The 27,112-nt window shown below is 39.5% G+C and overlaps 2 protein-coding genes across 14 annotated transcripts in view; both read left to right on the top strand.

The window, feature by feature from the left end:
• Positions 1-5,057, top strand: part of atxn7l1 (ataxin 7-like 1) — a 33,277-nt gene extending 28,220 nt beyond the window's left edge. For both annotated transcript variants that reach the window (XM_082511851.1, XM_082511850.1), the window contains 2 exons: positions 3-255; positions 1,373-5,057. In XM_082511851.1, the coding sequence (XP_082367977.1) occupies positions 3-255; positions 1,373-1,390 (271 nt within the window). In that variant the 3' untranslated portion in view covers positions 1,391-5,057. The remainder of the gene's footprint in view (positions 1-2; positions 256-1,372) is intronic.
• A 7,987-nt stretch (positions 5,058-13,044) lies between these two features.
• znf800b (zinc finger protein 800b) overlaps positions 13,045-27,112 on the top strand; it is a 32,636-nt gene continuing 18,568 nt past the window's right edge. For 2 of the 12 annotated variants that reach the window (XM_082510158.1, XM_082510152.1), the window contains exons 1-3: positions 14,844-14,994; positions 26,038-26,084; positions 26,740-26,851. In XM_082510158.1, coding sequence (XP_082366284.1) covers positions 14,893-14,994; positions 26,038-26,084; positions 26,740-26,851 — 261 coding nt within the window. In that variant the 5' untranslated portion in view covers positions 14,844-14,892. Of the gene's footprint in view, positions 13,329-14,416; positions 14,791-14,843; positions 14,995-15,059; positions 15,134-15,764; positions 15,979-16,282; positions 16,492-26,037; positions 26,085-26,739; positions 26,852-27,112 lie in introns of those variants that run through there. The other 10 variants (XM_082510155.1, XM_082510161.1, XM_082510157.1 and 7 more) reach the window with 10 other exon arrangements.

Genomic DNA, 27,112 nt, shown 5'->3' with positions numbered 1-27,112 from the left:
AGTCGTGAACTTGGCAGCACCAGTATACCCTACTCACCTAACAGGGAACCAACCTCAGCTGCCCACCAACCAATGGCTCCTCCCACAGGACCCTTAGCTTATGGGGGAGGAGCAGAAGGGAGGAAGAGGCGAAGTCCCAGCTCCTACAGAGGAAAGGGCAACAAGCTGAGCAGACTGGGTGGGTTAGATAGCCTCTTTGGGAATGGAAGCGATAGCGGGGGGATACTAGCTTCAGGGCCTGAATCCCCAAGACAGGTAAGCAGTCATCTACTACCTGGAATATATTTTAGTGTGCTGAGTTTTGAATTCTCAAGGAAGTCTGATAGTCAGCTAAGAGCTGGTGTGTAGGAGACCTTCAGCATTTATTACAAGAAGCTCCAGTCATTGACCCATGGTCAACAGCAAAGACATACTTCACCATTCAGTGGTGAATAGATGAGCAGGTGAAGTTTGCGCAGTTGTTATGTGACCACTTAAAATCAGGTGGTCCTTGAAATAGTGAGAGATATAAGTTACAGTGATGACAGCTGAGCAAATTCAGTTCCATCTTGTTTTTGAATGACAGTAGATGCAGTTTTGTGCAAAAGCACAAAAGAAGTGTCAGGCCTAAAAACTCTCTACAACATCTGAGCAGTGTCTGAAAGTCATGTCCTTAAGAAACAGGAAAAACAAAAACCCAGCAAAGGCCTGACACAGGACCTGAGAGATGCATTTGGCTCTTCAGTTGATCCACCTCTTGTTCACTGAAGCCTCATCTGAAATGGTCTCACTGGAAGGGCTGCCTTGTTAGAATTATACAACTTGTTTTTTTGTCTTATATACAGCATTACATATTCAAGTGTTTTGCAAATATTTCAATTCATTGCTGTACCTCTTTCCCATTTTCCTAAAATAAAATAATAAGAATAAAGGTAAAAAAGGTATGAGGGGTGGTTCAATACTCTGTATGCGTGGTCAAAATTTTGTTTATTCTAATTATTTTCAGAAATTGGGAGACCCACCAGTTTAGGTGATGTTCTCCGTAAATCTGAGTGTCACGCCTATGTTTGTCACTCTTTGATGCATTAGACTTGGATTTTGGTTCATTGTCCTGAGGGGATGATCCTAGACTTTTCCTCTACCACTGTCACCGCTTCTACTAAAACATAAACTGTTGCAGATTTTGATTAATGAACAAAAGTTGCAAGCTAATAAGTGATTTTTAAATATATGCTTATTATTAAATGGATATCATCATTAGCTCTCAAGAATGAATGACTGTGTTGTGCAAATAAATTAATAAATTACAAATTAAACTTCCATCTGCTGTGAAACTGCTGCTTTACAGGCAAGAAATTAAAATCACTTGACAAGTGTGCGTTTTTCTCCACAGGCCAAGTTGCATCACTGACAGAAACCTGTTTAATGGACAGAATGTTGGGCAGCTGTTCAGGCCACCACCGTTTGTGACCTTTGACCTCACCGCTCTTCAAGCACCAATCAGACTGCTTCATCATGTCACATCTGTTTTATCCAAAAACAGTTCAGTTCACCTGCTGTGACAGCGGGACTCTGAAGTCTTTGCCCACAGTTGGCTGGCAGTGGCTTCCACCACTTATCCCTCAGTACGGATCATTTTGATGGAAAGCTGCTCCGCGCCGTTGTGGTCTTTACAGAACAGGATTTCAAAAACCTTTTATCCTCCTGATAAGGGAATTTTAAGGCACTGTTAATGACACCACCACTGTTGACTTTTGCAGGGGGATAACCAGAGTTTATTTTCAGAAATCTGAGTGGAAAGATAACTGTGATTTCTTTGGGGGAGTTTGATGTTTAAAGGACCTACTGACACGACTACTGTAGGACTCAGACTTCAGCTATGCCACCTCAGTGGCTCCACCCCTTTTTTTGTGTTTCTCTATTTTTTATTTGTATTTTTTTTCTTTTCCTTTTGCTTTAAAAAGAGATGAGCTGGGTTTTATCCAGCATTTACCTCTTCTTTAACCTCTTTCTTTCTGTACCAAACAACTTTGTCCATTTCTCTATTTACTGTCCCCCTGCCCCCCAATGCTCCCTGCTCATCCCAGCATGCCTGTGTTCAAAGTGCACTTACTGCCCTCAGTTCACCTTCCTTCCTTGTTCGCTGATTCCAGAGCCATCTCCAGCAGTGCCACACAAGAACCTGTTCAGACAAGGGAAGAAGAAGACATCTGTGTTACCAACAACGCTACATCAATGCATTGTATTTCAATATAGGAAGAAGTCAGATTTAACTTAAGAATGTTTTTGTATTTTTCTCCCCTTCGTCCTGGTTTAAACATTGCAAGAAACTCCTGGACTTGCATCCAAAAATGGAATTATTGTTATTAATATTAAGGTGTTGGATGGCGCTTTTTTTGTATAATAATTTATCATTCTTTTGTTTTTGTTTTTGACCTTTGAGGGTTTGAGGTTTTTTTTCAGCAAAAAAAAAAAGATTTCTATGTCATTTTGAAGAAATGTTGAAAGTATTATTATAGTTCATATTATTAAAAATGTGTACATATCTGTTCTTATTTTTGTATTTATTCATAATTGTCCCCTTTTCCCAATTATGAGGTAGGAGAGAGGGTATTTTTTAGCTTTCCTGTCTCTTTGTCTCTGTTTATTAACGATAATGAGCTCGGCCTGGTTTCTCAAAACATTCAATAATTATATCGTTAGTTAATAATCACACAAACCAATGTGAGCCATGGCTGCTGTCTATGTTTACTGTCATCAATAGGAAACAACACATCCTTTTTCTGTTCTTTTTAAATTTCTAATATTAGTTTTAAATAATTATTGTAGTCTGACAGAAATCTTGATCTCTGAAACTTTAGAACCATATCCCACATGTTGTTTCTCATACTACAAATTATGTGTATACACTTTAGATGCAGTACTGTGCAAGCATTTAAGGCTCTAAAAGGAAAGTGAAGTAGTCTGGTTCTACTGTGTTCTCGTTTAGATCCTCCTTTGTCCTGTCAGGAGATAATAAGCCCAGAGGTCACAATTATTTCATAATTATTTCTTACTATTGCAAGACAAAAGGCTGGTTAGGTTTTGTTTTGTGAAACCAGGCCCTTATTTGTATTTTCATATAAAGGGGCACCATTTTCCCAATTTCCTGTGGGTTCACCCTTTTTCATACTTCTTCCAGTGTTCAAAACTATAGCTATATTTTTAAACTATCTTTATCTTCCAAGGCCGGTCGGCCTCATCTCAGTGCGATTACGCTTGGTTTGTTGTGTTATGTCGAGTCAGAACTGGGTCAAAATGTATCCGCTTGCTTCACAGCTGCCCAGCTCAAGCTAGGTACCGTTTCTTCTCCGGTAGCTCTGTAGTCATTCCTTTTGAGCCCTCGGTGTCTTTTATTAGATGCAGCATCAGGTGTAAAAAAGCAGTGCTGATTTAAAAAGACAACACTTACATTTGAAGGGAAACTATATGCTTTTGTTTTCTATAGCACTGTGTGCCACAGGTTAAAGGTTTAAAGTGTTACAAAGTTTAACTGAGGATGTCAAAAAAGTCGATCAGAAAATGTGAAGAGATTTTTCTTATTTCAAAGGGGATCTCCTGTGCTTGCTTCCATTAATAATTCAAAATAATTCAGATTTTCCTCATACTGACTTTTAGCTCCTCCCTTTGAGCCAGTTTTCATTTGATTGGTGGCCCTTCCCAACTGCATAAGTAGAAAAAAAACTGTCTAAAATGGATTATATCAGTCTACGGCTCAAACTTTTGGCTTACAAAGATTACTTGTTAATACTAGACTTTGACAGCTAATGGAGAAAGGCATAACGGGTCCCTTTTGAAGTGCAGCAGATGTCGTAATGGGTCAAAAAACAAACGGCATAAACCTTTAAAATGTCAGAGAAGTACCCCCCTCTTTCATTCATTGCTGCTGACGATAGAGCTAACGTAACTGAAAGCATTTAAATTTGCTGTTTAGCAGTGTGACTCTCAGAAATGCACTCGCCTGGTACTTGCCAACTGCTTCAGTGGAAACTAACTCTTTTTGGACTCATTGGTTGTTTTGTTTAAGCACTAATGATGATTGAATTGTACATAATCATTTGTATTTGTGTTACGTTTTTCCAAGTACTCAAAGTGCTTCCCATGACTGTCCATCAGCGCGTGAGATTGTCTACCAGTTTAGATCAGTTTAATAGAACCTGCATGGTAGGCTTTGTTTCGCTGTAGATACACATGGTTTAACTGGGTACTGGCTGTGTACAGTTAAATGGCTAACATCCCTTTTATGACAAGATAAACAAATCTTTTAATTTTTCTTCAGTTTTCTTTGCTGTGCTCACACGTTTAAATCAACAGACGTTTAATAACAGATCAACGCATACATTGCTAAAGCGATGGTCGATACTTCTTTTTTTGGTGTTATTTACTGGTTACAGATCTTGGTATCATTGGATAGATTTCGGTTTTCTCACGCAGTACCTTCTCACATGTATCTACTGATCAAAGATCAAGTGTTTGTTGGGGAAAAGAAGCCAACCTGAGTTACTGGTTGAAGAAATAGAAATGGGAAGTTACGGTCTGTTGCAGCTAAAATGAAGACAAGGCTCATGGTTGCTGATTTCAGAGCAGTTGTATATTGTCTTTGCTGTTAAAGTTTGTTTTGTTTTTTTAAACCCTCCCTGTTTCTTTTCTTTCTTTCTTTTTTCCTGTTTTGCACTTTGTCATTTTGCCCAGATCTTTAATTACTTTCTATTTATATAAATATTTTAGATATTAAAAAAAATCTTTATATTTGTGATAGTGTTTCTGGCAACTCCATTAAAAGAAGATGAAGAGGATATTGTTGGTCAGTTGGCCCCCTAAACCAGCGCACTGTTGTTATTATCCAATCCAAACTGTGGTGAATGTTGAATGTCTGAAAAATGCCTTGTTAAGATTTTGGGGGTTTTATTCAGTCTTACTGCAGTTGTTTTAGAAAATGGATTTTCCACCAATACAACTTAACACATGCCACATGCTGTAAAAAAATGGAAAAAAAAAAAAGGTCCTGTATCCAAGCTTTTATTAAATGATTGAAAGTGGATTTGTGTTGTTTGTAAATCAAATTTGCAGCTTTTGAATTGTAAAGAAAGTCTCACAGCTCTTTATTACAGCTTTGTTTTTTACCTTCTGAAAGTATCTCTCCTTATCGTTGATGTCTGACATATTTTTGAATTGCTGGAGGCGAGCAAATGCCTCTTATGTGGTTACCGGCATTTCACAAGGAAGCTTTTTATATTTTGTAAAGTGCAACATTTTGGTACATTTTAATGCTTTTATCTTACCAGGTCAATCTGTAACTGTACAGCATAACTGTTTTCTTTCTGTCTTGCAATGTTTAACTTTTTAAATATGTAGCAGCAGTAATGGTAATTATAGGAATCAGCTTACCACTTTAGTCCATCTGAACAGTTTTACGTACAAAGATCTATCCCACTGAATGGGATGATCTCCCGATCTTGTTCTCTGTGTGTTGTCTTTTCATGAAATTTCATGACAAATTATCAGATAAGTTGCCTTTACTGTTATTTACTGTTCTATGACTTTCCAATTAGCCTAGGCTTTTTGTTTAGGCAAGTATAAGAACCAGCTCCAAAAAAGTTGACTAACTAAAAGAGAATTAATGCAAGTGATTGCCTTACTGTTTTCACAAGTTAAATAATTTATTACATGCTGTGAAGTTGTGAAAAACAAACTAGACCCCCTTTCTGGTTTCACATATCAGGATATCTTTTACATTAACAGATTCTAAAATGGTTTAAATACAACCACAGTTGATATCTTTCACCCTTCACGGTTATTTTACATTAACTGAGAGCTTGAACTTTCAGCCTTTCTGTTGTAGGTTTTCTGCTGTGCTTGGATTCATTGTCATGTAGCATGATGATGTTTCACCCAAGCTTTAGCTATAAGACAAATGACCTCTCATTTCACTTTAGAATAATTTGGTGCACAGAGTTGTTCATGGTTGGTTCAATGACTGCAAAAAATCCCAGTCATGTGGCCCGAATCATCTCCCTTACACCACCATGCTTCACAGTCAGTATGAGGTGTTCGTGCTGTTACGCTTTGTTTTTCTACAAATGTTGTGTTATTCATTATGGCCAAACATCTGCACTTTGATCTTGTCTGTCCGAACGACATTGTTCCAGAAGTCTAGTCTTTCAGAAGTCATACTGCCGTGTTCTTTTTAGAGAGAAGAGGCTTTCTCCTGGCAGCACTTCCAAACAAGCCAAACCTGTACAGCCTTTTTCTAATTGTACTGGCATTAACTTTAACCTTTAACATGGTCTCAGGTGAAGCTCTTGAGTTTTGTGCCCTGACCTTGGGGGGAATTTGTTTGGATGTCTACTCCTGGGAAGGTTGGCAACTGTCTTGAATGTCTTGCATTTGTGAATAATCTTTCTCACTGTAGAATGATGGACCTCAAATATTTGGAAATGTTCTTCCAACTCTTTCCAGACTGATGGGTAGCAACAATTGATTTTCTTTGCATTGTGTTAACATACACCTGAGTGATTCAGGTTCATTTGATTACAGCACCTGGTTGTTTCTTACCTTCTTCACTCCTTCACTGAAAGGAGTGAAGGTGTACTTAGTTCTTCAACCACTATTTCCTAATTTATGAAATATATAGACAGTGTAATATGTCATGTTTTCTACATCCTCTGAAGTTGTATTTACCTAATTTTGAGACCTGATAAGGACCTGATTATTTTTATTATGCCCTGATAGGTCATACTTCTCATATGACTGTATTTACTATTTGACTGTAATTTATCAGCTTAGGAAATCAACTTAAATGTTAGTTATTTTATTAAGTGTCTTGTTTAATTTGCGATACACTGCCACAAAAGCAGTAAATGATGTAACTATACCTTCTCAAGTACTGCGATTAATGAAGTTGCAGCCATTACTTATGAGCATGGCCTTGCATTATGTTAAAAGATGACTCATTCGTGATAAACATCAGAAAGACTGCTTGAAACTCATTTTAGCGATCTTCCGTCTTTACAGAGCAAAGCAGCACTCTGCATACGCCTGAGCGTGGTAGTCAGTAACCCAGGTAGCCCATGGCTAATGGTGTTATAGCTATAGCTTCTAATTTAAAGGTTCCTAAAGCATAACCTATGAAACTAAACTGTCAACACAGAACAACACAGAATGATGCTAGCATAATTAAAAACTAACTTTAACAATTTTCTACAGCAAACCTGAACCATCACCAACACCTCACTCTGCTCACTACAGGCCAAGCACTATTGGATAAGTGCAGACTAACATCAAAGAAATAAGCGGCCTGAAAATGTATGTTTAAATAGAGCTTATTTAACCTATAACATATTTCAAGTTTATCAAAAGCAATCAGTTCCATAAAGTAAGTATAAGATTGGAAAAGAAAACCACACACATGTGTAGCGCTGTGCCTACAACACAAAAAGCCTCACAAAGGTACTACTGTGGTTTCCAACATTTTTTACCCTATCACCTGTTATTACACAAGTCCAGTTGAATTGCCTGACCATCCAACCTCTATCAAAGCTTCCATTTCTACAAAGGACTGTAACAGCAGCCACATTAACAGTTCTGTGTATTTTAATTAGATCCTCTTGGACTAACAGAAAAGGGCTCTTCAGAACAAACACGATGTCGACTGTGACTCAGAAGCTTCTTCTCCAGACCACCGGGGTTTACTTTCCAGGTCAAGGCCTAACCCTAAGGATTGATGACACAAAACGCTACAGAACAGTCACCTCTGCTGGCAAGCGAATGGAATCCACAGACTAATTTTGTGGACAGCACAACTAAAGCATAACAAAAGATCACGCCATGCTTGTTGCGAGGGAAAAGCAAATTCTTTATTTGAACATTTATCAACATCTTGGAGTCTCGTGTTAAATCCCACAGGGCCTCTCAGTGACTGACCTTTGATCTCAAAAAGCATGATCAGCTGATGTTTTGTTCAGATCAGATAGAAGCCCATGATGGAACACTAAGTCAGATTGTTCTGCTGTGTCATTTCAGTGCCCTTCTCTCCATAGCACTGATTCTGTTATTATTGTTTACAGTCAGAACAGGCAACCGAGACTCCATCTCTGCTCCAGACTGTCATTCAGTATCCTTACTCAGCCAGAGAAAGGACATTACAGGCAGTAATTAGCCATTTTCCCCTCCTCTGAGCAGTCTCTGTCCTCTGTTCTTTATGGACAGGAGTCCAAAAATGTTACGATACTTACACACTGACTGCCTTATTCACATTCTAGCAGCAAATATCACATGTTCCTCATTTACGGGCTTTGGCGAGTGGGGTGAATTTAGAGATTCACTTATTATGTCAGTGATAATGTGGTGTCCAGTTAATATTTCTACAGTTTTACTAGTTTTTTAGATCAAAGAAAGAGTGGAAAACATTAAAACAGAGGTTATTTCTTTTTTTTTACACATTAAATGTTACTCACGTGAAATATATCTGGAAGCACTGTGATCAGTTATTGCACATTAAACTATAAATGCTTAGTAATTTAATTTATATCAACTTCTTTGATGCGAGTAATGACCCTTCTTGAGTCCTTGCACATGCTTGTAAAGAACAGCTGATATTTTTTCCCCCAAGACTGAGTCCGATGTGACTGTATAACCACAAAGTTTGATGATTGGAAACTGAACAAACGAACAAATCCCCACAGAAAAGCGGGGGTTTTGAAGTTCCCCGATTTAATTTTAAGAATTTATGTAGCTTTTATGTAAACTTATGGGAAGATGTTAAAATAGCCTACCATAGCAAAGTGAAGAAGAGTATGTCAACAATTGATCCCATGGCTAGATGACCACGATACCTTAATGAGACTGTACAAAAAAGAATGGTGTGTCCAAGGGGGTGAACTAAGTTTAGGCTAACACAACTGATCACATATCAAACAAGGCTGGTGCTTCAGAAATGACCTTTACAAAGACGAGCGTTTTATTAGCTCATAAATTCAGTTTTTATTTCATAAATCGGTGACCATCTTTTTCTTTCTTTGAGAAGTTCTATAGTAGCACTTTAAAACCTATATTACATTCTAAAAATACGATTTTTATAAACACTGGCAAAGCTAATTAGAAATGTAGTCCACTTACCCTGAATGAAGTTCAAGTTCAAATGAAGCAACAAACAAATCAAACAATCAACCAGTGATGTGTCTACACATAATATATAATTTAGAAAAGAACCAGCTTTAAATTGTATTTTAGGGCATTATGTTGCTAGCAATTTGGCATTGATAACAAAACCCATTTTTGTTTGTTTGTTTGTTTGTTTGTCTTGTGCAGCAACAACAAGGTGATAATCAAAGAGCCATTAGCCCAAAACTTGGCATATCTCGGTGTGGTGTGCAGTGCTTACTTAAAAAAATGTGAGGAAACTGTGTAGAGGATAAGTGTCCTTAGAAAACAGGAAGGAATCCAGCAACCCCTGACAAAGGAAGTGAGCGATGCATTTGGCCCTTCAGTTATTGATGCCCCGTCAGAAATTTTCTTAGTGGAACCGTGGCCAACAAGGAGCTATTCTGAAGGAAGTCAAACAAAGAAAAGGGCTGAGGTATGTCAAATTACGCAAGAAATTTTGGCTTATGGAGTAATGCATCCAAATTTAAAATCCGTGGTTCCAGTTGTCTTTAATAAGTATGCAAGAAGTGAGAAGTACAACAGTGGGTGGCTACAGCCATCTTTAAAACACGATGGAGGCTCTGTCATGGTTTGGGGCTGCATTTCAGCCATTGTTGTTGGAGATCTTGTTAAAACTGATAGAATCATGAATGAAGAAAAGTACCATCAGACTTTTATCCATCGTGCAATACTATCTGGAAAGCACCTGATTGGCAACAGCTTTATTTTTCAGCATGACATGATCCTGCCAATGCAGTAAAAGCATACCTGCATAGAAAAACACAAAATAAAGCACTATCAGTCATGAGTTGGCCTCCCCGGGGCGCGTACCTCAACAGTTTTGATGCAGTGTGGGATCGTGTGAACAGAGAACATACTGAAAGGAAGCCAACATCAAAAGAGAAGCTTTGTCCTTCAAGAAGCCTCGAGAACTATTCCTGAAGACTACTTGAAGAAATTACAGGAAAGCTTTTCTAACAGTGTGTTGAAGAATAGAGATGGCTGTATGAAATGCTGACTTTTGAGTTCTTTAGAATTTTGCAATCTTTGTTTTTTCTTATATACTGTATTTCTAAGCATTTTTGCACATCGCAAAAAAAAAAAAAAGAAGAAGCCGCACATATGTCATGTTTTCTCAACAAACTATAAAGAACTGAGGGGTGGCTCAAGACTTTTGCACATTATTGTATATTGAGTCAAACAGGAATGCTGCAAACTTCATTTGGTCTTTCTCATGGTAATTTTTTTTTTGTTGCTTTGAAAAAAAGTAAATAAAAGGAAAAAAAAACTGACTTGGCAGGGAGAGGTGGGAAAACTTAAATTACACATAAAAGTGAAAGAAATCTCATAGCACTGCAATGTTATGGTCGGTTGATGTCCTGATACGTATCCCACGCATCTTAGGTGTGTCATTATCAAAGTGTCCCCACAGAAATAAGCTGCTGCATTATTTTTTTTAACGCTCACCATTCTTGCCTGTCCATTCAACACATTTCCTAACATCAATCTTATTTTAAAAGGAAAGATTTACACAAGAATCAAGAAATGAAAATAGACAAAGTACAATGCACTAGGGATTAAATTGTGATAGAGCACCATAAGGATGAAACCTGCTGTGTTAAGCCAGAATTATACATTACTGAGGCATTGGCAAGTACAGATGGTTCTCCTTCCGTCTATTCTCTCTGGACAAATCACTTCATCTAGTTAGATTTATATGAGCATGACATCCAGTAGGCATTTATACCTGCTGCTTTCCTCAGTGCTTTCTCCATTAATGAACCAAAATGACACACGGCGAAATACATTCCCGGCAACATTGACACCTTGTGGTCAGTTAGCTCAAACACGACCCTGAATCTCATCATCAGCCACATAATAGATCAAAAGCACTCAGGCAGAAATGTGATTCAAAACAAATGATGTTAGCCTCAAAAGAAGAAACCTGCCCTCATTTAGTCTCCTTAAACTCAGATGCTACTGCTGGTATGAGCAATTACTGCACAGGTGGTCTTCTGAATTCATAATTGCAGCAGCATGTGCACGACTTGAAGGCGCGTGAGATCCTGACACTTCTTAGGAGGCAGAACGGTCACATTAGGAAAGCAATGTACGCGTTACAAAACGCTTCATTCTCATTCCTTTGCAAGAGATGAACATAAATCTGATTATGAGGAATGTTTGGAGACTATTAACAGTTACAATATTTGCTCACATTGAATGCCCCGTTAGAGAAAAACAAAAAGATCTTACCAGTGTCATCTGTTTGTCTTGGAGTCCCTCTGGAAACGAGTCCCACCCTAATCTCACCAGTCCCCCCCCCCCCCTCCAAAAAAAAGGCCCACTGCTATAATTATAAACAAGCCATTTAAATTACCAACATAAACGAATTATTTGTTGTGCACAAAAAGTGTCCAAACATGTCACTAGGTGGTGTGATGAATGCAGCCTGCATGTAATTGAGAAGATAAAAGCTCTCAGCTCTATTCGACCACGGCCATGAATGCCGAGGAGTCCCCCCTCCCGCCTTTGCAAACAGCATTCTTATGATAATGGAATAATGCTGGTGCTTTAGTTAATTGTGTATAGGCGATAGTGGTGGGCACCTTTTGTTGTGGGCTCTCACGAGCTTAAAGGAAAGAGCTGGCGGGGATTATAACTCTTATGGAACTTCTTTAATTCCGCCCCCCTCTCCTTAAAACCATACTTTATTCCCACTTTGCATTCAATGTGTTGAGTGTTTTTCTTTATTTGATGTGGTCTAAGAGTTTGTCGGGTCGATTCAAGATAAGATTTCACATATGTGATGCTTATGATTTTTGCCAGTTAAATAACAGAACCCTTTATAACAGGTGTAACATAACAGTTTGTTCACAGTGCGCCCAAATCAAAGTTCTGCCCTGTTCAGGGAAAATTAGCACATTTACTTTGTTTAAGTGAGACACCTTTCTTAAGCATATCAATAGCAACACAACATGCTGACTCAAGTTCCAACTGTGAGGGGGTAAAGCTCCATTTTCACGGAAATCCCTGTATTTGTATTTAAATGGTGCATTTCAAGGCATTTAGCTTTAGTTATCAGGAAGGCTGGTTTTACCAGATCCTGACAGACTGTAACAGCCTCAACAACAGCTGATGGCACACTATGATAACACTGCATCACATCATACTATAAGAATGTAACTAAGATATCATAGTAGGCAAGGTATAAAGAGTAGTATAAGATTTGGAAAGGCCAGAAAAAAACTTTCTATTTATTGCAAACAATCATTTTTTTGCTATATAAACCTGCACTTTAAAAAGAACTCCTATTACTACCACAAAATAACCAGTATTATTAGAATACTGCTACTAGTTGGGTAACATTTTACTAATTATTTGAGCAGCAGAGCATGACTTCCCATCTTCCACATTACTTATGTATCACATAGAGCTTTTATATTCTACATTTCTTTAGCTAAATACACTGACCTGCACTGATCATACCCTCTCTTACTTACATTACTTTTATCCGCCGTCACAGTCAAATTTCTATGTTTTCTTTAGTTAGTACAGCTAATCAACAAAAACATATACATATATGCCCATTTCATGTGCACTGTAAAAATGGCTGCAATTACTACTACACAATAACTAGTTCTATTGGGCAAGGGGAACATTTTAAAATTTGCCCTTATCTAATTATTCAAGCAGCAGGTGCATAGCCCGTGTTCAACATGAGTAATGCATCACATGACGCTTGCATATGCTATAATTTTTGATATATATATATATATATATATATATATATATATATATATATATATATGTATGTGTGTGTGTGTGTGTGTGTGTGTGTGTGTGTGGCTAGATAGATATGTGCCACTATCATATTCAGACATATTATGCATACAGTTATTGTTTTAGCCAGCTGGCAGCAATTAGCTTAACTACTTTACCTTTTTCTACCCTTTTTCTATTTTAATTCGCACTTGTTATTAGTGGGTGCATGAGCTCGGTAGAAAAATAGTCTGTCTGTTGAATTCATTTAGATAACCTGAAGTGATAAAATGTAGTAAAAATACTTCCTTTATGTGACATGACTCAAATGTAAGGGGGGGTTTATTAGTAAGACCCCATGCCTGCACCAACAGGTTTGTTTTCAACTGAACTTGTCTGGAAACAAGGTAGGCGTGCAGTTACAAACTTTATTTCTCTGTTTTGCAAAAAACCATTGTAGTTTAACATATATATGTGCGAACTTAAAGCAAAAAAAGCTAACATAGCTGTATTACCTTAGAAGCTGTTGCTGGCCTTTTGCAGTTAAGCTAACTAGCTTAAGGATGCTAGGCGGGTTAAATGGCATTCACACCATTGAAAATAGTTCCAGTCATGTATTTATATGCATCTAAAATATCACAAAACAGTTGGTTGTTTTCATTATTTGTTACAAACAAGTGAAGGAAGTTGTAATGAAGGTAGGACAGGTAAGGCTAAGTGCTTATTTGGCATAAGTTGGGAAAGCTAGTGTTTAGCAGACTAGCTAGCCAGTGACATGCCATTAGATATGTTTTAGTTAAAAAAATGTGATTATTCAACACCAACTATCCAAACAACTGAAAACATAAGCGATGTTATTGATGAGAAATGTATGATCACATTAGTGTTATTACTAATAAACTTAGTCAACAGCTGAAAAAGCTACTCATGCTTTTTTTAAATGTAGTTTGAAGTCAGTATTTATAAACCAATGCCATTTGGAAATTTAAAAATAAAGTAGAAAACAACATGAAGTTGTAAGAAACCAATTTGTCATCTGGTATATTTAAGGAGATCAGTGAGAGTTGTCCTTGGAAATACATTTTTAAAAGGAGAACCTTTTACTTGTTCTCATGTATCACATATAACTTGTCATATAGTTACACAAATCTTTAAATTTACTTGAATTCATTTAAAGAAGAAAAATAAACTCGTCAATTTCCTTTGGAGGAAAACTTTAAGCGCACAACTGTGTTTTATGCACTTCTAAATCATATTCTGTATAAAATTGTGATTAAAAACAATAAATATTCATTTAGTAAATCAAACCGTATCACCACAAATGCGAATAACTCGTTCACGTTTGTCAGTAATTTTGGTTATTTTGGTTAATTAGTTGGTATTTTATTAAATTGGCAGTGTAAATTATTTTATCTGCCAATTTAACTTCTGGGTGGGTACAAACACCCTGGTGTGCTTCGGAGTTTGCGTCGTGGACTCTTCTGGAGAGGTCTGTGTCCTCGAAAAGGTTGCGCGTTTTGGGGGATAAATCAACGCTATAACCGAGACACTGGATAAAAAGCTGGTCAATTTGTCAACTTTTTGTAATTAAAAAAGACCAAATCATCTCCCTTTTCCGTACTGTCCCTCTAAAGTGCCGATATTTTTAGCTAAAATTGGACGTAGAGGGTGCACCTTTGCGCAGAGACTGGTTTAACGCTGAGAGGCTCCTCTGGGTGCACAAAGACAGCGGCTCGCAGAGGAACTTGTTCAGAGTGAACCAGGGACGCTGGGAGGCGAAATAAACAATCTCCGGACTCGAAGTAGCAACGGTCGAGCAGTTTTATCTCTCGAAACACGCTATTCCGCCACCCATCCGAGAAAAACAAGGTAAGGACTTGGTTTAAATACGTTTCAGCGGGACTTGAGGGCTACGGAGCGGGTTGAACCTCCTTCGCTTTGGCTTCCCGAGCATGGTTGTTTTTGCAGAAAATGGCGTCATCGCCCTCTTGTTTCTGCCTGGCCGCGGCGGGGAGAGGAATAGTTTCAGAGACTTGTAGCAGTCTTTTACACGCGGCGTTTACTTCCTCAATGGTAAAATCTCCTACCGCGATGTGTTTTATTCAACAGAGACCGGTCAAAATACGGGGTTGTTCACCAATTCGCTCGGTAGAAGGACGCGCAAAGATGGAAGGGTCACCGGTCCTGTGCGCCAAGCTGCTTCTTGGAAAAGGTGCCACGGAGCCGCAAAACGCAGCGTTTCACATTCGCCGTGATATCATCCCCGGCCACTCCAGGATAATCCAAATGATCGGGGACGTTTTAGTGTTGCGGTCACGGTGGCGATGGACGGATTCGTGCGAGAGCTGCACCTTGTCTTTGTGTGTATTTTATTCGGGTTAGCTCGTTTTTACGCCGCACTCCCCTGCCATGCTGCAATAGTTACGAGGGGCCTCTCTTTAACGGCGTGAAAGGTGCATTTTATACTTGGCCTTTTCTTTGATCACGTTAAGCTGCTCTTTTGTTGCTCAAAACAGTGGCGTTTTTTAGGCTGACAATATAACCGTGTAAAAGGAGATTTTCGGGGATAATGGGGGGCGATGCAAATCGTGCCATGAGAACGACGACTGCTCTGCGCTCTGGTTCGCGGTTTACCAGACGAAGATAGCCTGAATGAGGTAAAAAATAAAAGTCTTTTGAGCGAATCGCACAGTTTGCACAAAACCGGGGAAGTCCGGCGCTGCGCAATGATTGTGCTGTTGCTTTGCGCAGAGAACGGTGGCAGCTGCTGTAACCGCCGCCACCTTTTCGCCGCTATATTTTTTGTGTGTGTTGGCCAACCTTTTGTAAATAGTTGGACTCTTGGATAAAAGAGCACAATAGCATTCATGCGGGCCCTTTATGGCCTGTGAATGTGGTCCTAAGTCACACTCTGGCTGTCCTGTCTTTCGCCGTCAGCTACGTGCATGCGTCCTAGCTCTGGCCACCACACATCCACCATAGCGAGGCCACTGGGTTCCCTGTGTATACGCTCTGCTTGGTTCCTCCTGTGGCCAAAAGTCGATGACGGATCGTGTGGTGAGTGCTAGCACAGGCCACTGGGATTAAATCGAAACAACCACAAAAAATCAGCCACGGAGACTGCACATCGCTCGCTCCGTGCACATTTTTATTAAGTTTCCTGAGTTATGCAACCGCATCCCCGTAGAGCGAACTGCTCATCCGCCTTTATTTACTCGTCCCCCGCCGTCGGATGGATATTTCTGTGGTAATATCTGGTGAATTGGACCAGTCCCTGTGGCGACGACACCGAATTAGGAAGATATGTCATTTGCAAATCACCCAGTGCCATTTGCGTCACAGCCCGCGGCCTCGCACGCCCATGGGGGGCGATGGAGTTGCAAATGGAGACTGTGTGTGTGTGCTGACGCTGCCCCAGCTGAACGAGAACCAATAGACACGGACTCGGGCGGCAACAATCGCCGTGCGCTTTCACTCTCCAGTAGTGCACCGACTTGGATTTCGTATAAACACGGAAGATCGCGCCGTTTATTCGAGATGGTTATGTTTCCATCGCTCTCCCTGGGATGCGTAAGTGGATGCGTACACACACTGGTTAAACCTGCTACAGGGCTCGACAGGCCAGCCGGAGAGGAGTATATCCGTCCGGTCCTTTCCTCATGGTGCTCGGTGCATGTGGCTATTGTGAACTCGCTCATGTGGATACACGTCTTTTCCACTGGATCGCGATGATATGGCCGTGAAGCATTTATGAACAGCGCAGAGAATGGGGTTGGATTATGATTCGGACACTGGATAAGCACTCGCTCGTTTTTTAGTAACATCCACAGCGCGCCACGCGTTTCTGGTTTGGAGATGAGCATGGCGTTTTTACCCTGGAACGTTTTATTTGTTGCCGTTGCGCTTTGGGGCACTGCGCATGGTTTGATCGGCCAGACCGAACTAGAGAACTAAGCCATAAAGTCGTGAAACGGTGATAATGTCAGCTACAGAATCCTTTATAAGATACTGTTGTGCAGTAAAGTCAGTTAAATCACTCTTTTCTAAGCAGTTTTTGAATGTAACGGAAATGCGTGAGCTTTACACGAATTTTGCAGCGATGTCAACATACAGGATTTTGATTCGTGAAATTAATTAATAATATTATCTCATATTACCTGAATTTTTTTTTACCTGACTAACCCCCACCTATGTGTTTACATTGAGTTTTTTTTTAACATATTTTTTTAACTGTGCAGTTTCCACTTCCTGTACTTTTATTTAAAAAAACAAAAGGTTACAGATCAGTAGAGATTGCTCCCTGTGCTGTGAAACATGTTCCCTAAAGCACAGATGCCACCCTGAGGTAATGGAGTGATATAGGAATCTTTTCTTCTTTGACAGTTTAAAGCTCCCAACTTTGAACTTGCAGGTGGCTGTTATTTCAGTATTTGATTAACTGAAAACTTATTTTGCACTGCATGCTGTCAGAACCTGGCTGCACTGCCCCCTATTGCCTCTGTTTTCTCTATTGCCCTCTGTTCAAGCTGTGACACAGTGCATGAGTAACTTTGACAGAATAGAGATGGTCAGTCTAACCTTCGGGAGTGACATGAATGGATAAGAAGGCCATGAGTTTAGATAACAAAGTGGGCGACAGAGGACTAAAATAAAAAGGAGGGTTAGTCTGAAGTTGACAGAATTGTTCTTCATGAGCAACCACTATATTTTGTTATTCCCTGTATTATATATATTGTTTCATATTACTTTTATATTTGCCATTTTTTTGGCAAATCTTTTAACTACCTCAGCTTGGCCTCCATTCATTTTATTCTAGGTGTTTATTTCTTTTTAGCAGCTTGAGATAAGAACAGCAGCCAAGACTGCCTGGCTTTCTTCCTTGCTGAGGCACCACAGGTATCTTGGTTTTCACCAGGGTGGATGCTGACTGCAACAGTTAAATGACGTCACTGTATGATTCAGTCAGGTTAATGATGTAGTGTTGTGTTCAGTCTCTGAGTCAGCTTGTCAAACCAGTGTGCAAGTTCAGTCAGTCAACAAGCCTTTTTACCTGCCAGTCACACACCACAGTAGAAACACAGCAAAATATCCATTCAGCCAGGAAACAAGATAATCAATTTCAGCAAAACGGCCAGCAAGCTAGGTAGTAAGTCAACTAGTGAGCCAGGAAACTATGGTGGAGTATTTCGAGTCTACAAAACAATTAAATACACTAGGGCATAGGTGTCAAACTCTGGCCCGCGGGCCAAATTTGGCCCGCAGCCTAATTACATTTGGCCCGCAGCCATACCAAATTACTATTAGAGCTGGCCTACTGGTATTATACAGCCAATATATATATTGTTTAGTATTAAGCTTTGCTTGTTCCATATTCAGTTTTTCAGCAAAACGTGTTTGAGTCCATAAGAAAAGATTCATTCTTATATCTGGAGGAATAAATATGTTTCAATAAATATTAACGTTAGCCCGCGACTTTGTTCCAGTTTTGAATTTTGGCCCACTGTGTATTTGAGTTTGACACCCCTGCACTAGGGAAACGTATTTTGCAGTGTTCATGGTAAAGACAAGCACAGTTTTCAGTAGATATCAATCTGTCAACAACAACAAAAAAAGACTTTTTACCTATTGTGATAGAAATATCTGACTAGAACAGTTGTTCAAGGCTGTTGTCACAACAGTGTTGCCTCATTACAGAATAGGGTGGGATCTCAGGTGATCTGTGTGTGTTTTGGATTTCATAGATTGTTGCTTTCTTTCTTTGCCATTCATTGTTGACATCACCCTCTTTGGGGCTTGTACTTAATTATACATTTATGTGTGATTTTTTAAAGCCTTGATATGAAGTAGACTATGCACTGTGCATCCACACCTGGCCTGAAAATGCCCATTATGCATCTCTTGTGGTTTTATTTATTTAAATCTGTGTCTGTGCTCCCTTTCCATGCTTTGCTGCTGCTGCTGCATCTCTTTATGTTGCTCTAATCTGCTGTGTGCTTGCTTTGAATTAAGGCTAAGGACGGTGTCCTGTGGAGAATTTGTTTCATATCTGGTTTGGTCTAATTCAGCTGTTGTGTGTACTGCCACCGAGTGTGCCTTTAAAGGGTGTTCTGGCTCAATTGGGTTGTTGAAAATGATGACATGAAAGCAAGTCAAGATATTAAGTTTCAGCAAACTTTGCTGTGCAATGATTTCTGGGCGAGAATGAAGTTGCTGCTGGGGAGAATGAGTCTGTGTAATAACTCAGCTGGTGTGGTTGTGGTGGTATCGCTCAGGTATTTTCCCATTTGCAACCAAAACGTTGTAGAGAATGATTTCTTTCCACAATGATTAATGTTTGTGAGTTTCAGTATAATATCTCAAGACCAACTGGTGTGTGCATGTATATGAGATCCCATATGTTCCTGGGCAGCAACCTGTTAATGCTATCACACAGGATGTTACTGTAACACACAGTGAGATCAGTTAATCATATTTGAATGTGAATGTTTATTTTCTGTCACCAGTACCTTTCTTGAAGTGAGAAACTCCACCGAATTTATCTAAGCTTGTTTTAGTGTTACAGTTAGAGGGACTATTTTGCAGTTGTACAGATATGTCTCCAAAAATGTTGGGACACTGTGTAAAATGTCAATATACACAGATGCCTCAATCTTAAATGCCTGTCCACCTAAGGGCCATGGAGGTGATATAGAGGGTGAAACACAAACTGGACAGCTTTCAAGTCTTTTGCAGTCATAACAAATATTTCTTTTGACATTGGGAGAAACTCCAATCAGGCACAGGGAGAACATACAAGCTTCACATAGAAAGGCCACATCTAGCCATCCAGTTTGAACAGGAACGCTCTTGGTGTCATGCAAAATGTTAAGTAACAGGACAGGGGGATAAAATTTGGAAAAGTTGTGGAGGTTGAACAGATTTGTTTTTGAGCAGTTTCAGAGTAAGACGTCTCAATCTAAGATACTTTGGGATTTCCATCATCTGTTGTACATGTTATCGTTAATTCATTCAAACAGTTTGGAGAAATCAGTGTATGCAAGGGACAAATAAAAAAAATAAAAAAAATTTGGTTGCGCCAGCAGCAGTTCATTTAAAGCAGATACGATTCAGTAGTGAAACTCACTGTGTGGGCTCAGGAACGCTTCCAGTAACCGTTCTCAGTGAACACAGTATGTTGCTGTATCCACAGTTGCAAGTTGAAACTGTCATGTATAAAAACAAAACAAAACATTTCTCACAAAACATTACATTTCTATTAGGCTAATTTTAGCTTATGTTAAGAGTTATTAGACAACTGCAACCTGCTGTTTTATTATTATTATTATTTTTGCATTGCGTTAGTTTTTCTTCACCTTCCTCTCACACATTGTGTGTGTGTGTGTGTGTGTGTGTATGTGTGGAGCTGACAGGAGACAGCTGAAGTGCAATAATATGAATCGAGTTAATGAGGACACCTTATGTTACTCAAGTCCAGTAAAAGCTTTCCAGCAAGAGTTACACCAAACCAACGTCCTTCCAGCTTCTACCCTGTGTAACGTCTCTGACTGAGACGGAGAGCTTTGAGCTTTTCAGTCATGCCAACTTATTTGAGGAGAGTTTGTGGTAAAGTGTAAAACTTCTGGAAATATTCAAGAAAAGCTGCTGGTGTAGTAGGTGTGAAACACCTCCGAACTATTCTTTTTTTTTGCTGTTAACATCTTCTGTGGTACATTAGCTCCCACTCTGGTTGATTGTGTGGTGAAGTGAACACAGAAAATCAGAGAACTGTTATTGTTGTCACTGGTAGGTGGTAATATCAGTGACAACATGGGACCTACGAAAAAGATCAATACAAAAGATCCAAATAGTGGATTGCCGTATTCTTGATCAACATCCTACTTTTTCTGGGGCCCAGCTCACCTTGAAACCTGTTAGTAGCTTACATTTCAAAAGCCAACATCCTGGGAACATTGGTGCATGTGACATGCTTAACTTGCACCTGTGCAAAGGTACTGGTAGTTAAACCAATTGGTTTCACTACTCAGAGTGCTGTTTAAAGGAAGAGGTGTCTTTCCCTGTCCTTCAGTCAGACTTTCAAAGTACGGATGTGGAGAAAAATTTGGAGATTTTGGATAGTGATACTTTTGGAAAACTTGAGGCGGCCAAGTGGACCTCCTCCAAGTGGACCTCCTCCAAGTGGACCTCCTCCAAGTGGACCTCCTCCAAGTGGACGTCCTCTTCCTATATACATATTGCACATTTTCGAGAATACAAGCAATAAAGGGAAAGGGTCACCACCACCGTATATAAACGGTCCATTCTGTGATTCACCGTGTGGAAAGTGTTTACATTCAAGCAGCGCACAATATCACTGCCTCCATACTGTGCTGTAGTCATTCTTGGTATACCTGCCAGCAGCTAGCATCATGTCAGTGTATAGAGTTCGTCCATTAGGAGGAAGTCTTCTCCAGCGGCCACAGGAAATGACTAGTAGATCATGATTGCTGCCATCTATCTAATGGCTGTGGTGCTACATAAGCAGTACATCTTATAATAATGCACACTTAGATGTTTAAATATTATGTAGCAAATATTTCTTTATCTGCTATACCATAGAAAGCTGAGGTTTCACTGCAGCATAGAAAAAGTTATTTTCTTCTGTTGTGAATTTACCTTATCTATTTTCTCTCAAAAGGAAAATTATGATTTTTCTCCTAAAATAAGAGATGTTCCCAGATGGGAAACTCAGTTTACAAATTGGATTCATCATAGTATTAACAGAATTCACTATGGATTGCCGCTACAGCTGAAACTCACACTCAGGTGTAATTTGTGAACTACTGAGCAATGGATGCCTGCTTGTTTTGCTGGGAATGGGTATACTGGAGTATTTGAATTGAAATTTTACAGCTGGAAATGGTAATGGTACTCAGGCAGTGAGTCATACTAGCCAGGTAGTGGGTGATTTGTTCAGAGTTATATTAGTATATAGGAGAGGAGAAGAGTTGAGCTCTTATTTTTAGAATATAAGAAACATGTGATTAATTCTTAAGATTGTCAGCTTTGAGACTGTATTTCCAAGTGCCTCAGGCAATTTAGTCCCAGCTCAGCCTTTCATTGCAAACACAAGCTCATATCATTCATCTTTTTCTGCATTATCAGCTATTGTTCAGCAGTTGTTTATCAAGGACTGTTCTGAGGAGGATGGAAGGAAATGCCTTTTTCAAACCTGTTTCTTCTTTATTGATCTTTTGAAATTGGTCTTACAGCATTTGTGGAGCATCGTTTTCTTTCTGAGAGACAATTTCACAGAGCATCACTGTACTAGATGTACAATGCATAGTTTTCTCAACAGATAATGTTTTTTTAAACATGAAAGGTGAGGATAACAATAATCACGGCTGCCAATATATTTAAAAGGTAAACATTAGTATACATTAGAATGGAGTGAAAGATGATTGATGGCCCCAAAAGTAGAATTTTAGAACTACTTAAAATATCTGACATTTTGATAAATGTGAGGAAAATAACATGATTTTAGGCCAATGTGCTAACCATGCTAATATCGCCATTTCCAGTCTGAGCCACATTGGTGTCATTACCAGAGTCATAACACGGATCAGTCCTTCATAACCACCTCTGTCTGTTGCCATACAAATGTGAGAGTCCCCTGTGTGTTGTTGACATGTGTGTTGTTAAAGGTGTTTGTTTTCAGCCTTTGCAGTACATGATGCCTCTTTAAGGTATCAGTCACACAGGCCTAGAGACTGGTCAGTGAGTAACTGACATCCAGCAGGTCACCAACTGATCTCTAGGACTCAATGACTGGAGCCTAAGGCAGTGTCCACGGTGGTAGGGTCAGCTCCAGCAGACTGGGAAGAATGGCATTATTAGCTGGAGTTATCAGTTATTAGGTGCTGCTAGTCTTGGGTCGAGATGTGTGTCTGTTTTGATACTATGGTATATTCAAATATGTAGATAAACTTATGTGTCAATTTGCTGTATAGTACTTGTCTTGTAGATGTGATTGGAAAACGGTAACAAACATTTCTGATAGTTCTAGATTTAGTATGAAACTCAGATGCTTAGATAATTTCAAATGTACTTTTGCATGCATAGTTCTTTGTGGTCAGAGTGACAGAAACTTGTAATCTGTGTTTGTTTTCTGTAATAATATATTCGTATTCAGGATAGTAGAGTGCTTGAATGCATCCCAGCATGCATTAAGTGAAACACTGAGAAATACCTTAAGCAGGTCATGAGGGGCCACTGAGCTAATGGATTAACACAAAATAGATAGACAGTTTTTCTTAAATGCATACTAAGAGCAATGTAGGGTTCCTCACCAGTATTAGATGTTTTTAGACTTTCACAAACATGGTGTACAAATTACACTCAGGAAGATCAAAGATCTTTTTTTGCTGAGCAGTGAAGGATAGGAGGGGGATAAGTCCACAGTAGCTTCAAATTTAGCACTGCCTTTATATGTTGTATTAACTAAGGTTAACTCTACTATTTTTTTTAAAATAAAGAAACAGAAATTTTAAATGAGCTTGTTTCCTTACTCCCCAGTAGTCGGCAGGGTAGACAGACTTTCCGGTCAAAGTCCTCATTTCCCATTATAGTTAATGGCTGGTGTTAATCTCCCTCCTGATAAAAATAGAGCTTAACTGGGTAGGTGCATGATGTATTAATATGCCTGCTCTTAATTTTAGTTGAAAATACATAAATTTAATTGAATAGTTCTGTTAGAAATTCTGACTTTGTTACTGTTGACCTGTAGCATCCATGCTGTCCTTTCCTTTTTTTTTTTTTTTAGATAGACAAGATAAAAACAAATGCATTCCCACAGACTGACATTTTCTATGTCTCCAGCCATGGCTCCACTCTAGTTGAGCTCATCTGTTAAGTAGCTGCTCCATTATTGCAAGTATCCTCTGCTGTGGCATTATTGCATAGTGCTTGACTGGTTCATCATTAGTGCTAAAAGTCGGGATCCAGAGATGAAAAGGCGTGCTGTGGTTCTTAACGATGCCTGGCACACTAGAAATGTAAATTCAGGAACAATCTATATATAAAGTCTCTCTCTCTCTCTCTCTCTCTCTCTCTCTCTCTCTCTCTCTCTCTCTCTCTCTCTCTCTCTCTCTCTCGCCCTCTCTCTCTCTCTCTCTATACACACACACACACACACACAAAACACCCAGCGCGCCCCTGCGGGCGGTTTATCCTTCAAGCTCGGGTCCTCTACCAGAGGCCTGGGAGCTTGAGGGTCCTGCGCAGTATCTTAGCTGTTCCCAGGACTGCGCTCTTCTGGACAGAGATCTCCGATGTTATTCCCGGGATCTGCTGGAGCCACTCGCCTAGCTTGGGAGTCACCGCACCTAGTGCTCCGATTACCACGGGGACCACCGTTACCTTCACCCTCCACATCCTCTCGAGCTCTTCTCTGAGCCCTTGGTATTTCTCCAGCTTCTCGTGTTCCTTCTTCCTGATATTGCTGTCATTCGGAACCGCTACATCGATCACTACGGCCGTCTTCTTCTGTTTGTCTACCACCACTATGTCCGGTTGGTTAGCCACCACCATTTTGTCCGTCTGTATCTGGAAGTCCCACAGGATCTTAGCTCGGTCATTCTCCACCACCCTTGGGGGCATCTCCCATTTTGACCTCGGGACTTCTAGGTTATACTCGGCACAGATGTTCCTGTACACTATGCACCCTGACGAAAAGTGGGCTACTGGAACAAGAAGGCATCGGTGGGCAAGGGACGAAAACAGGGCGTTGTTGGAATGCTACTACGCAAGTAACCCCGGCGGAAGGGGCTACATGAATAGGATGAGGGACACATATATATATATATATATATATATATATATGACTTATTTAACAGAGTTGCATTGATGGTTAAGAACAGCATCTCGCCTGCTGTTCTTAACCATCAGGCCAGGCATAATTTTGCCCCCACTTGAGGTATACTAAACATCTTTTGCATTGAGAGGTGTGTTGCGTTGTGACAGCTATCTTCAAGCCCTTGGTCTTGTAGAAAACACTATAAAACTTTTAAACTAAAAAAACCCCATTTTCATTACATGCTTTGTCTCCCTCTGCTGGAGTTTCAGTAGCAGTTAAAGTGTTTCTGAGTGGGGGACATGCCTGTACATGGGACAGCGTGCTTTGACACTGGCTTTGTCTTGAAGCATTCGGGGCCCCCGCTGCATCTACTGACACAACTGTCGCTGTTTGCCTAATGTCCCTTTCCCTGTAGTTGAAGGTCATAGTGATTAATTTCAGAATATTAGTTTCAATACTTAATAAACTTAGTATAAAATCTCAAAATCTTCGCTACTACATCTTTGCTTCAGGCATAGAGTTGATGTGATCTAATTTCAGTTGGTGATCTGTGCTTTCCCTTCTTGATATTCATCCAATTTGTTTTGTGTTTCCTTGCTGTCTCTTAAATCCAAATTACCACAAATTTGGGATGCTCATAGTATGTCATAGCCAAACTGCTTCAAGCCACTGTCACTTGCAGCACCTTATTAGTTCAACGTTGGACTCTTCATACATTTAAAACTTGTTCTCTGGCAAAAAACAACAAAAGTCACTCTGCAGATTGCAGTGACAGCTAACGTAGGCTTCTTGTTGTTAGATCTTATGGCAAAAGATGGCAAATTTTGGAAAAGTGAGGTTGTTCAGCATGTGCCTCTGAAGCTGGATGATCTTATGTTAAAAAAATACGTCCAGTAATATGATGTCTAAATGACCACTAGAGGGCAGCAACTCATACTGTTTCACACCTAAATCTGTAATACAAAGCTATGGTAGATTTGTTATGATACAGAGCAACCAATGAAAAGTATCTTTACAGCATCCACAACAATTTGGCACTGCAGTTCTCAGTCTGACTCATAAAGGACTCAAGTGGGTAACTCATTCAAAACCACTGGCTCTGCACTTCCACCAATACAGTTCCTGTATCAAAAGGAAACTTGTAACAAAACAAAGCCCACTTAAAAGCAGTTTCAGATTCCACACACCCAGTATCTATATTAGACCTTGTTATGGGTGTGTTTTCTACATGTTGTATTGTAACTTATGTGGCTGTGTTTAAGAAGTGAAACTTTTTTTTCTACCAGTTTTCTTACAGATTCTTGATTTGGACACCACAGTGTTGCAAAAATGGGTAAAAAAAAAAAAGTATTTTATGCACATTTTCTCTCTCTCTTTGGGTTTGCTGATTGCACCAATTCTTGCTTCAATAGAATTACCTGTGACAACTTATTTTAATGCAGATTGAATCAATCTTTACACTGCTGCAGAATGGTTACAACTATAAGGTGTTCTTAGAAGAAATATATGCTGCATATCAATTAGGAGAAACAATATTCATGAGCCAGAGTACTCCGTTACAAATGCACACATAGAGATGGTGCAAATCATGTAGTGTATTGGTTCATGGTAACATTGCAGACTGTTCTCATCAACTTTCTGTAAAACTCCCACATTTTCTGAAGACTAACGCATGTGGAAGATGATATTAAATGGGCAACATTGGTAGCATTTTATTTAAAGTTTAGATTGTGTGACTTACAATTCTTTCACTAGTCTGCTTCGCTGATGTTGATAATGTATCATGGCTTTGTGTAATCTGCACACAAACAATCCTTTACAAATGTATTGCAAGTGTACATCTGTAAACAAGAAAACAGTGCACAGTTAAGATATGAGAAACTATAATTTGTTTAATTCTTTAGACAGCTTTTCATGCTTTAGTGGCTTTTCCAGCAGAAGTTAATTCTTTCAGTCCAGTTCTTGGCTCATGTGGAGTGTTGTTGCAGGTTACAGGTGTATGCTGGTAGTGAACGTGTGGGGCAGCAGGCCAGTCTTGGCAGCATGGTGAAGGCCCAGAAGTCAGCTGGGAGGAAGAGCTCTAACTGTCCCCGCAGACAGGTACTGGACAAAAGAAAATCTAACAATGCCTGTCTGATTGTAAAGTCACACTTCATTTATGTTAGACCCAAATGAAACCTAACCTATTATTGAAATAACTCCTGCCACATGTTACAAAATTTACTGGATGTGAACTAGGGAAAACTTGAATTCTGTCCTTATATATTTCCCTTTAAGTACCCCCTTTTGTTTGTCCTAGCCCCTGTGTTGTTTGTGTTTTTTTTGTAGCATGTGTATTGTGCCTGCAGTCATTACAGTGTG

The sequence above is a fragment of the Aulonocara stuartgranti genome (genome assembly GCF_965226115.1).
Source record: "Aulonocara stuartgranti genome assembly, chromosome: 17".
NCBI classification, from domain to species: Eukaryota; Metazoa; Chordata; class Actinopteri; order Cichliformes; family Cichlidae; genus Aulonocara; species Aulonocara stuartgranti.
Note: the sequence above shows the minus strand (reverse complement) of the source record. Positions and strands in the feature narration are given on the sequence as shown.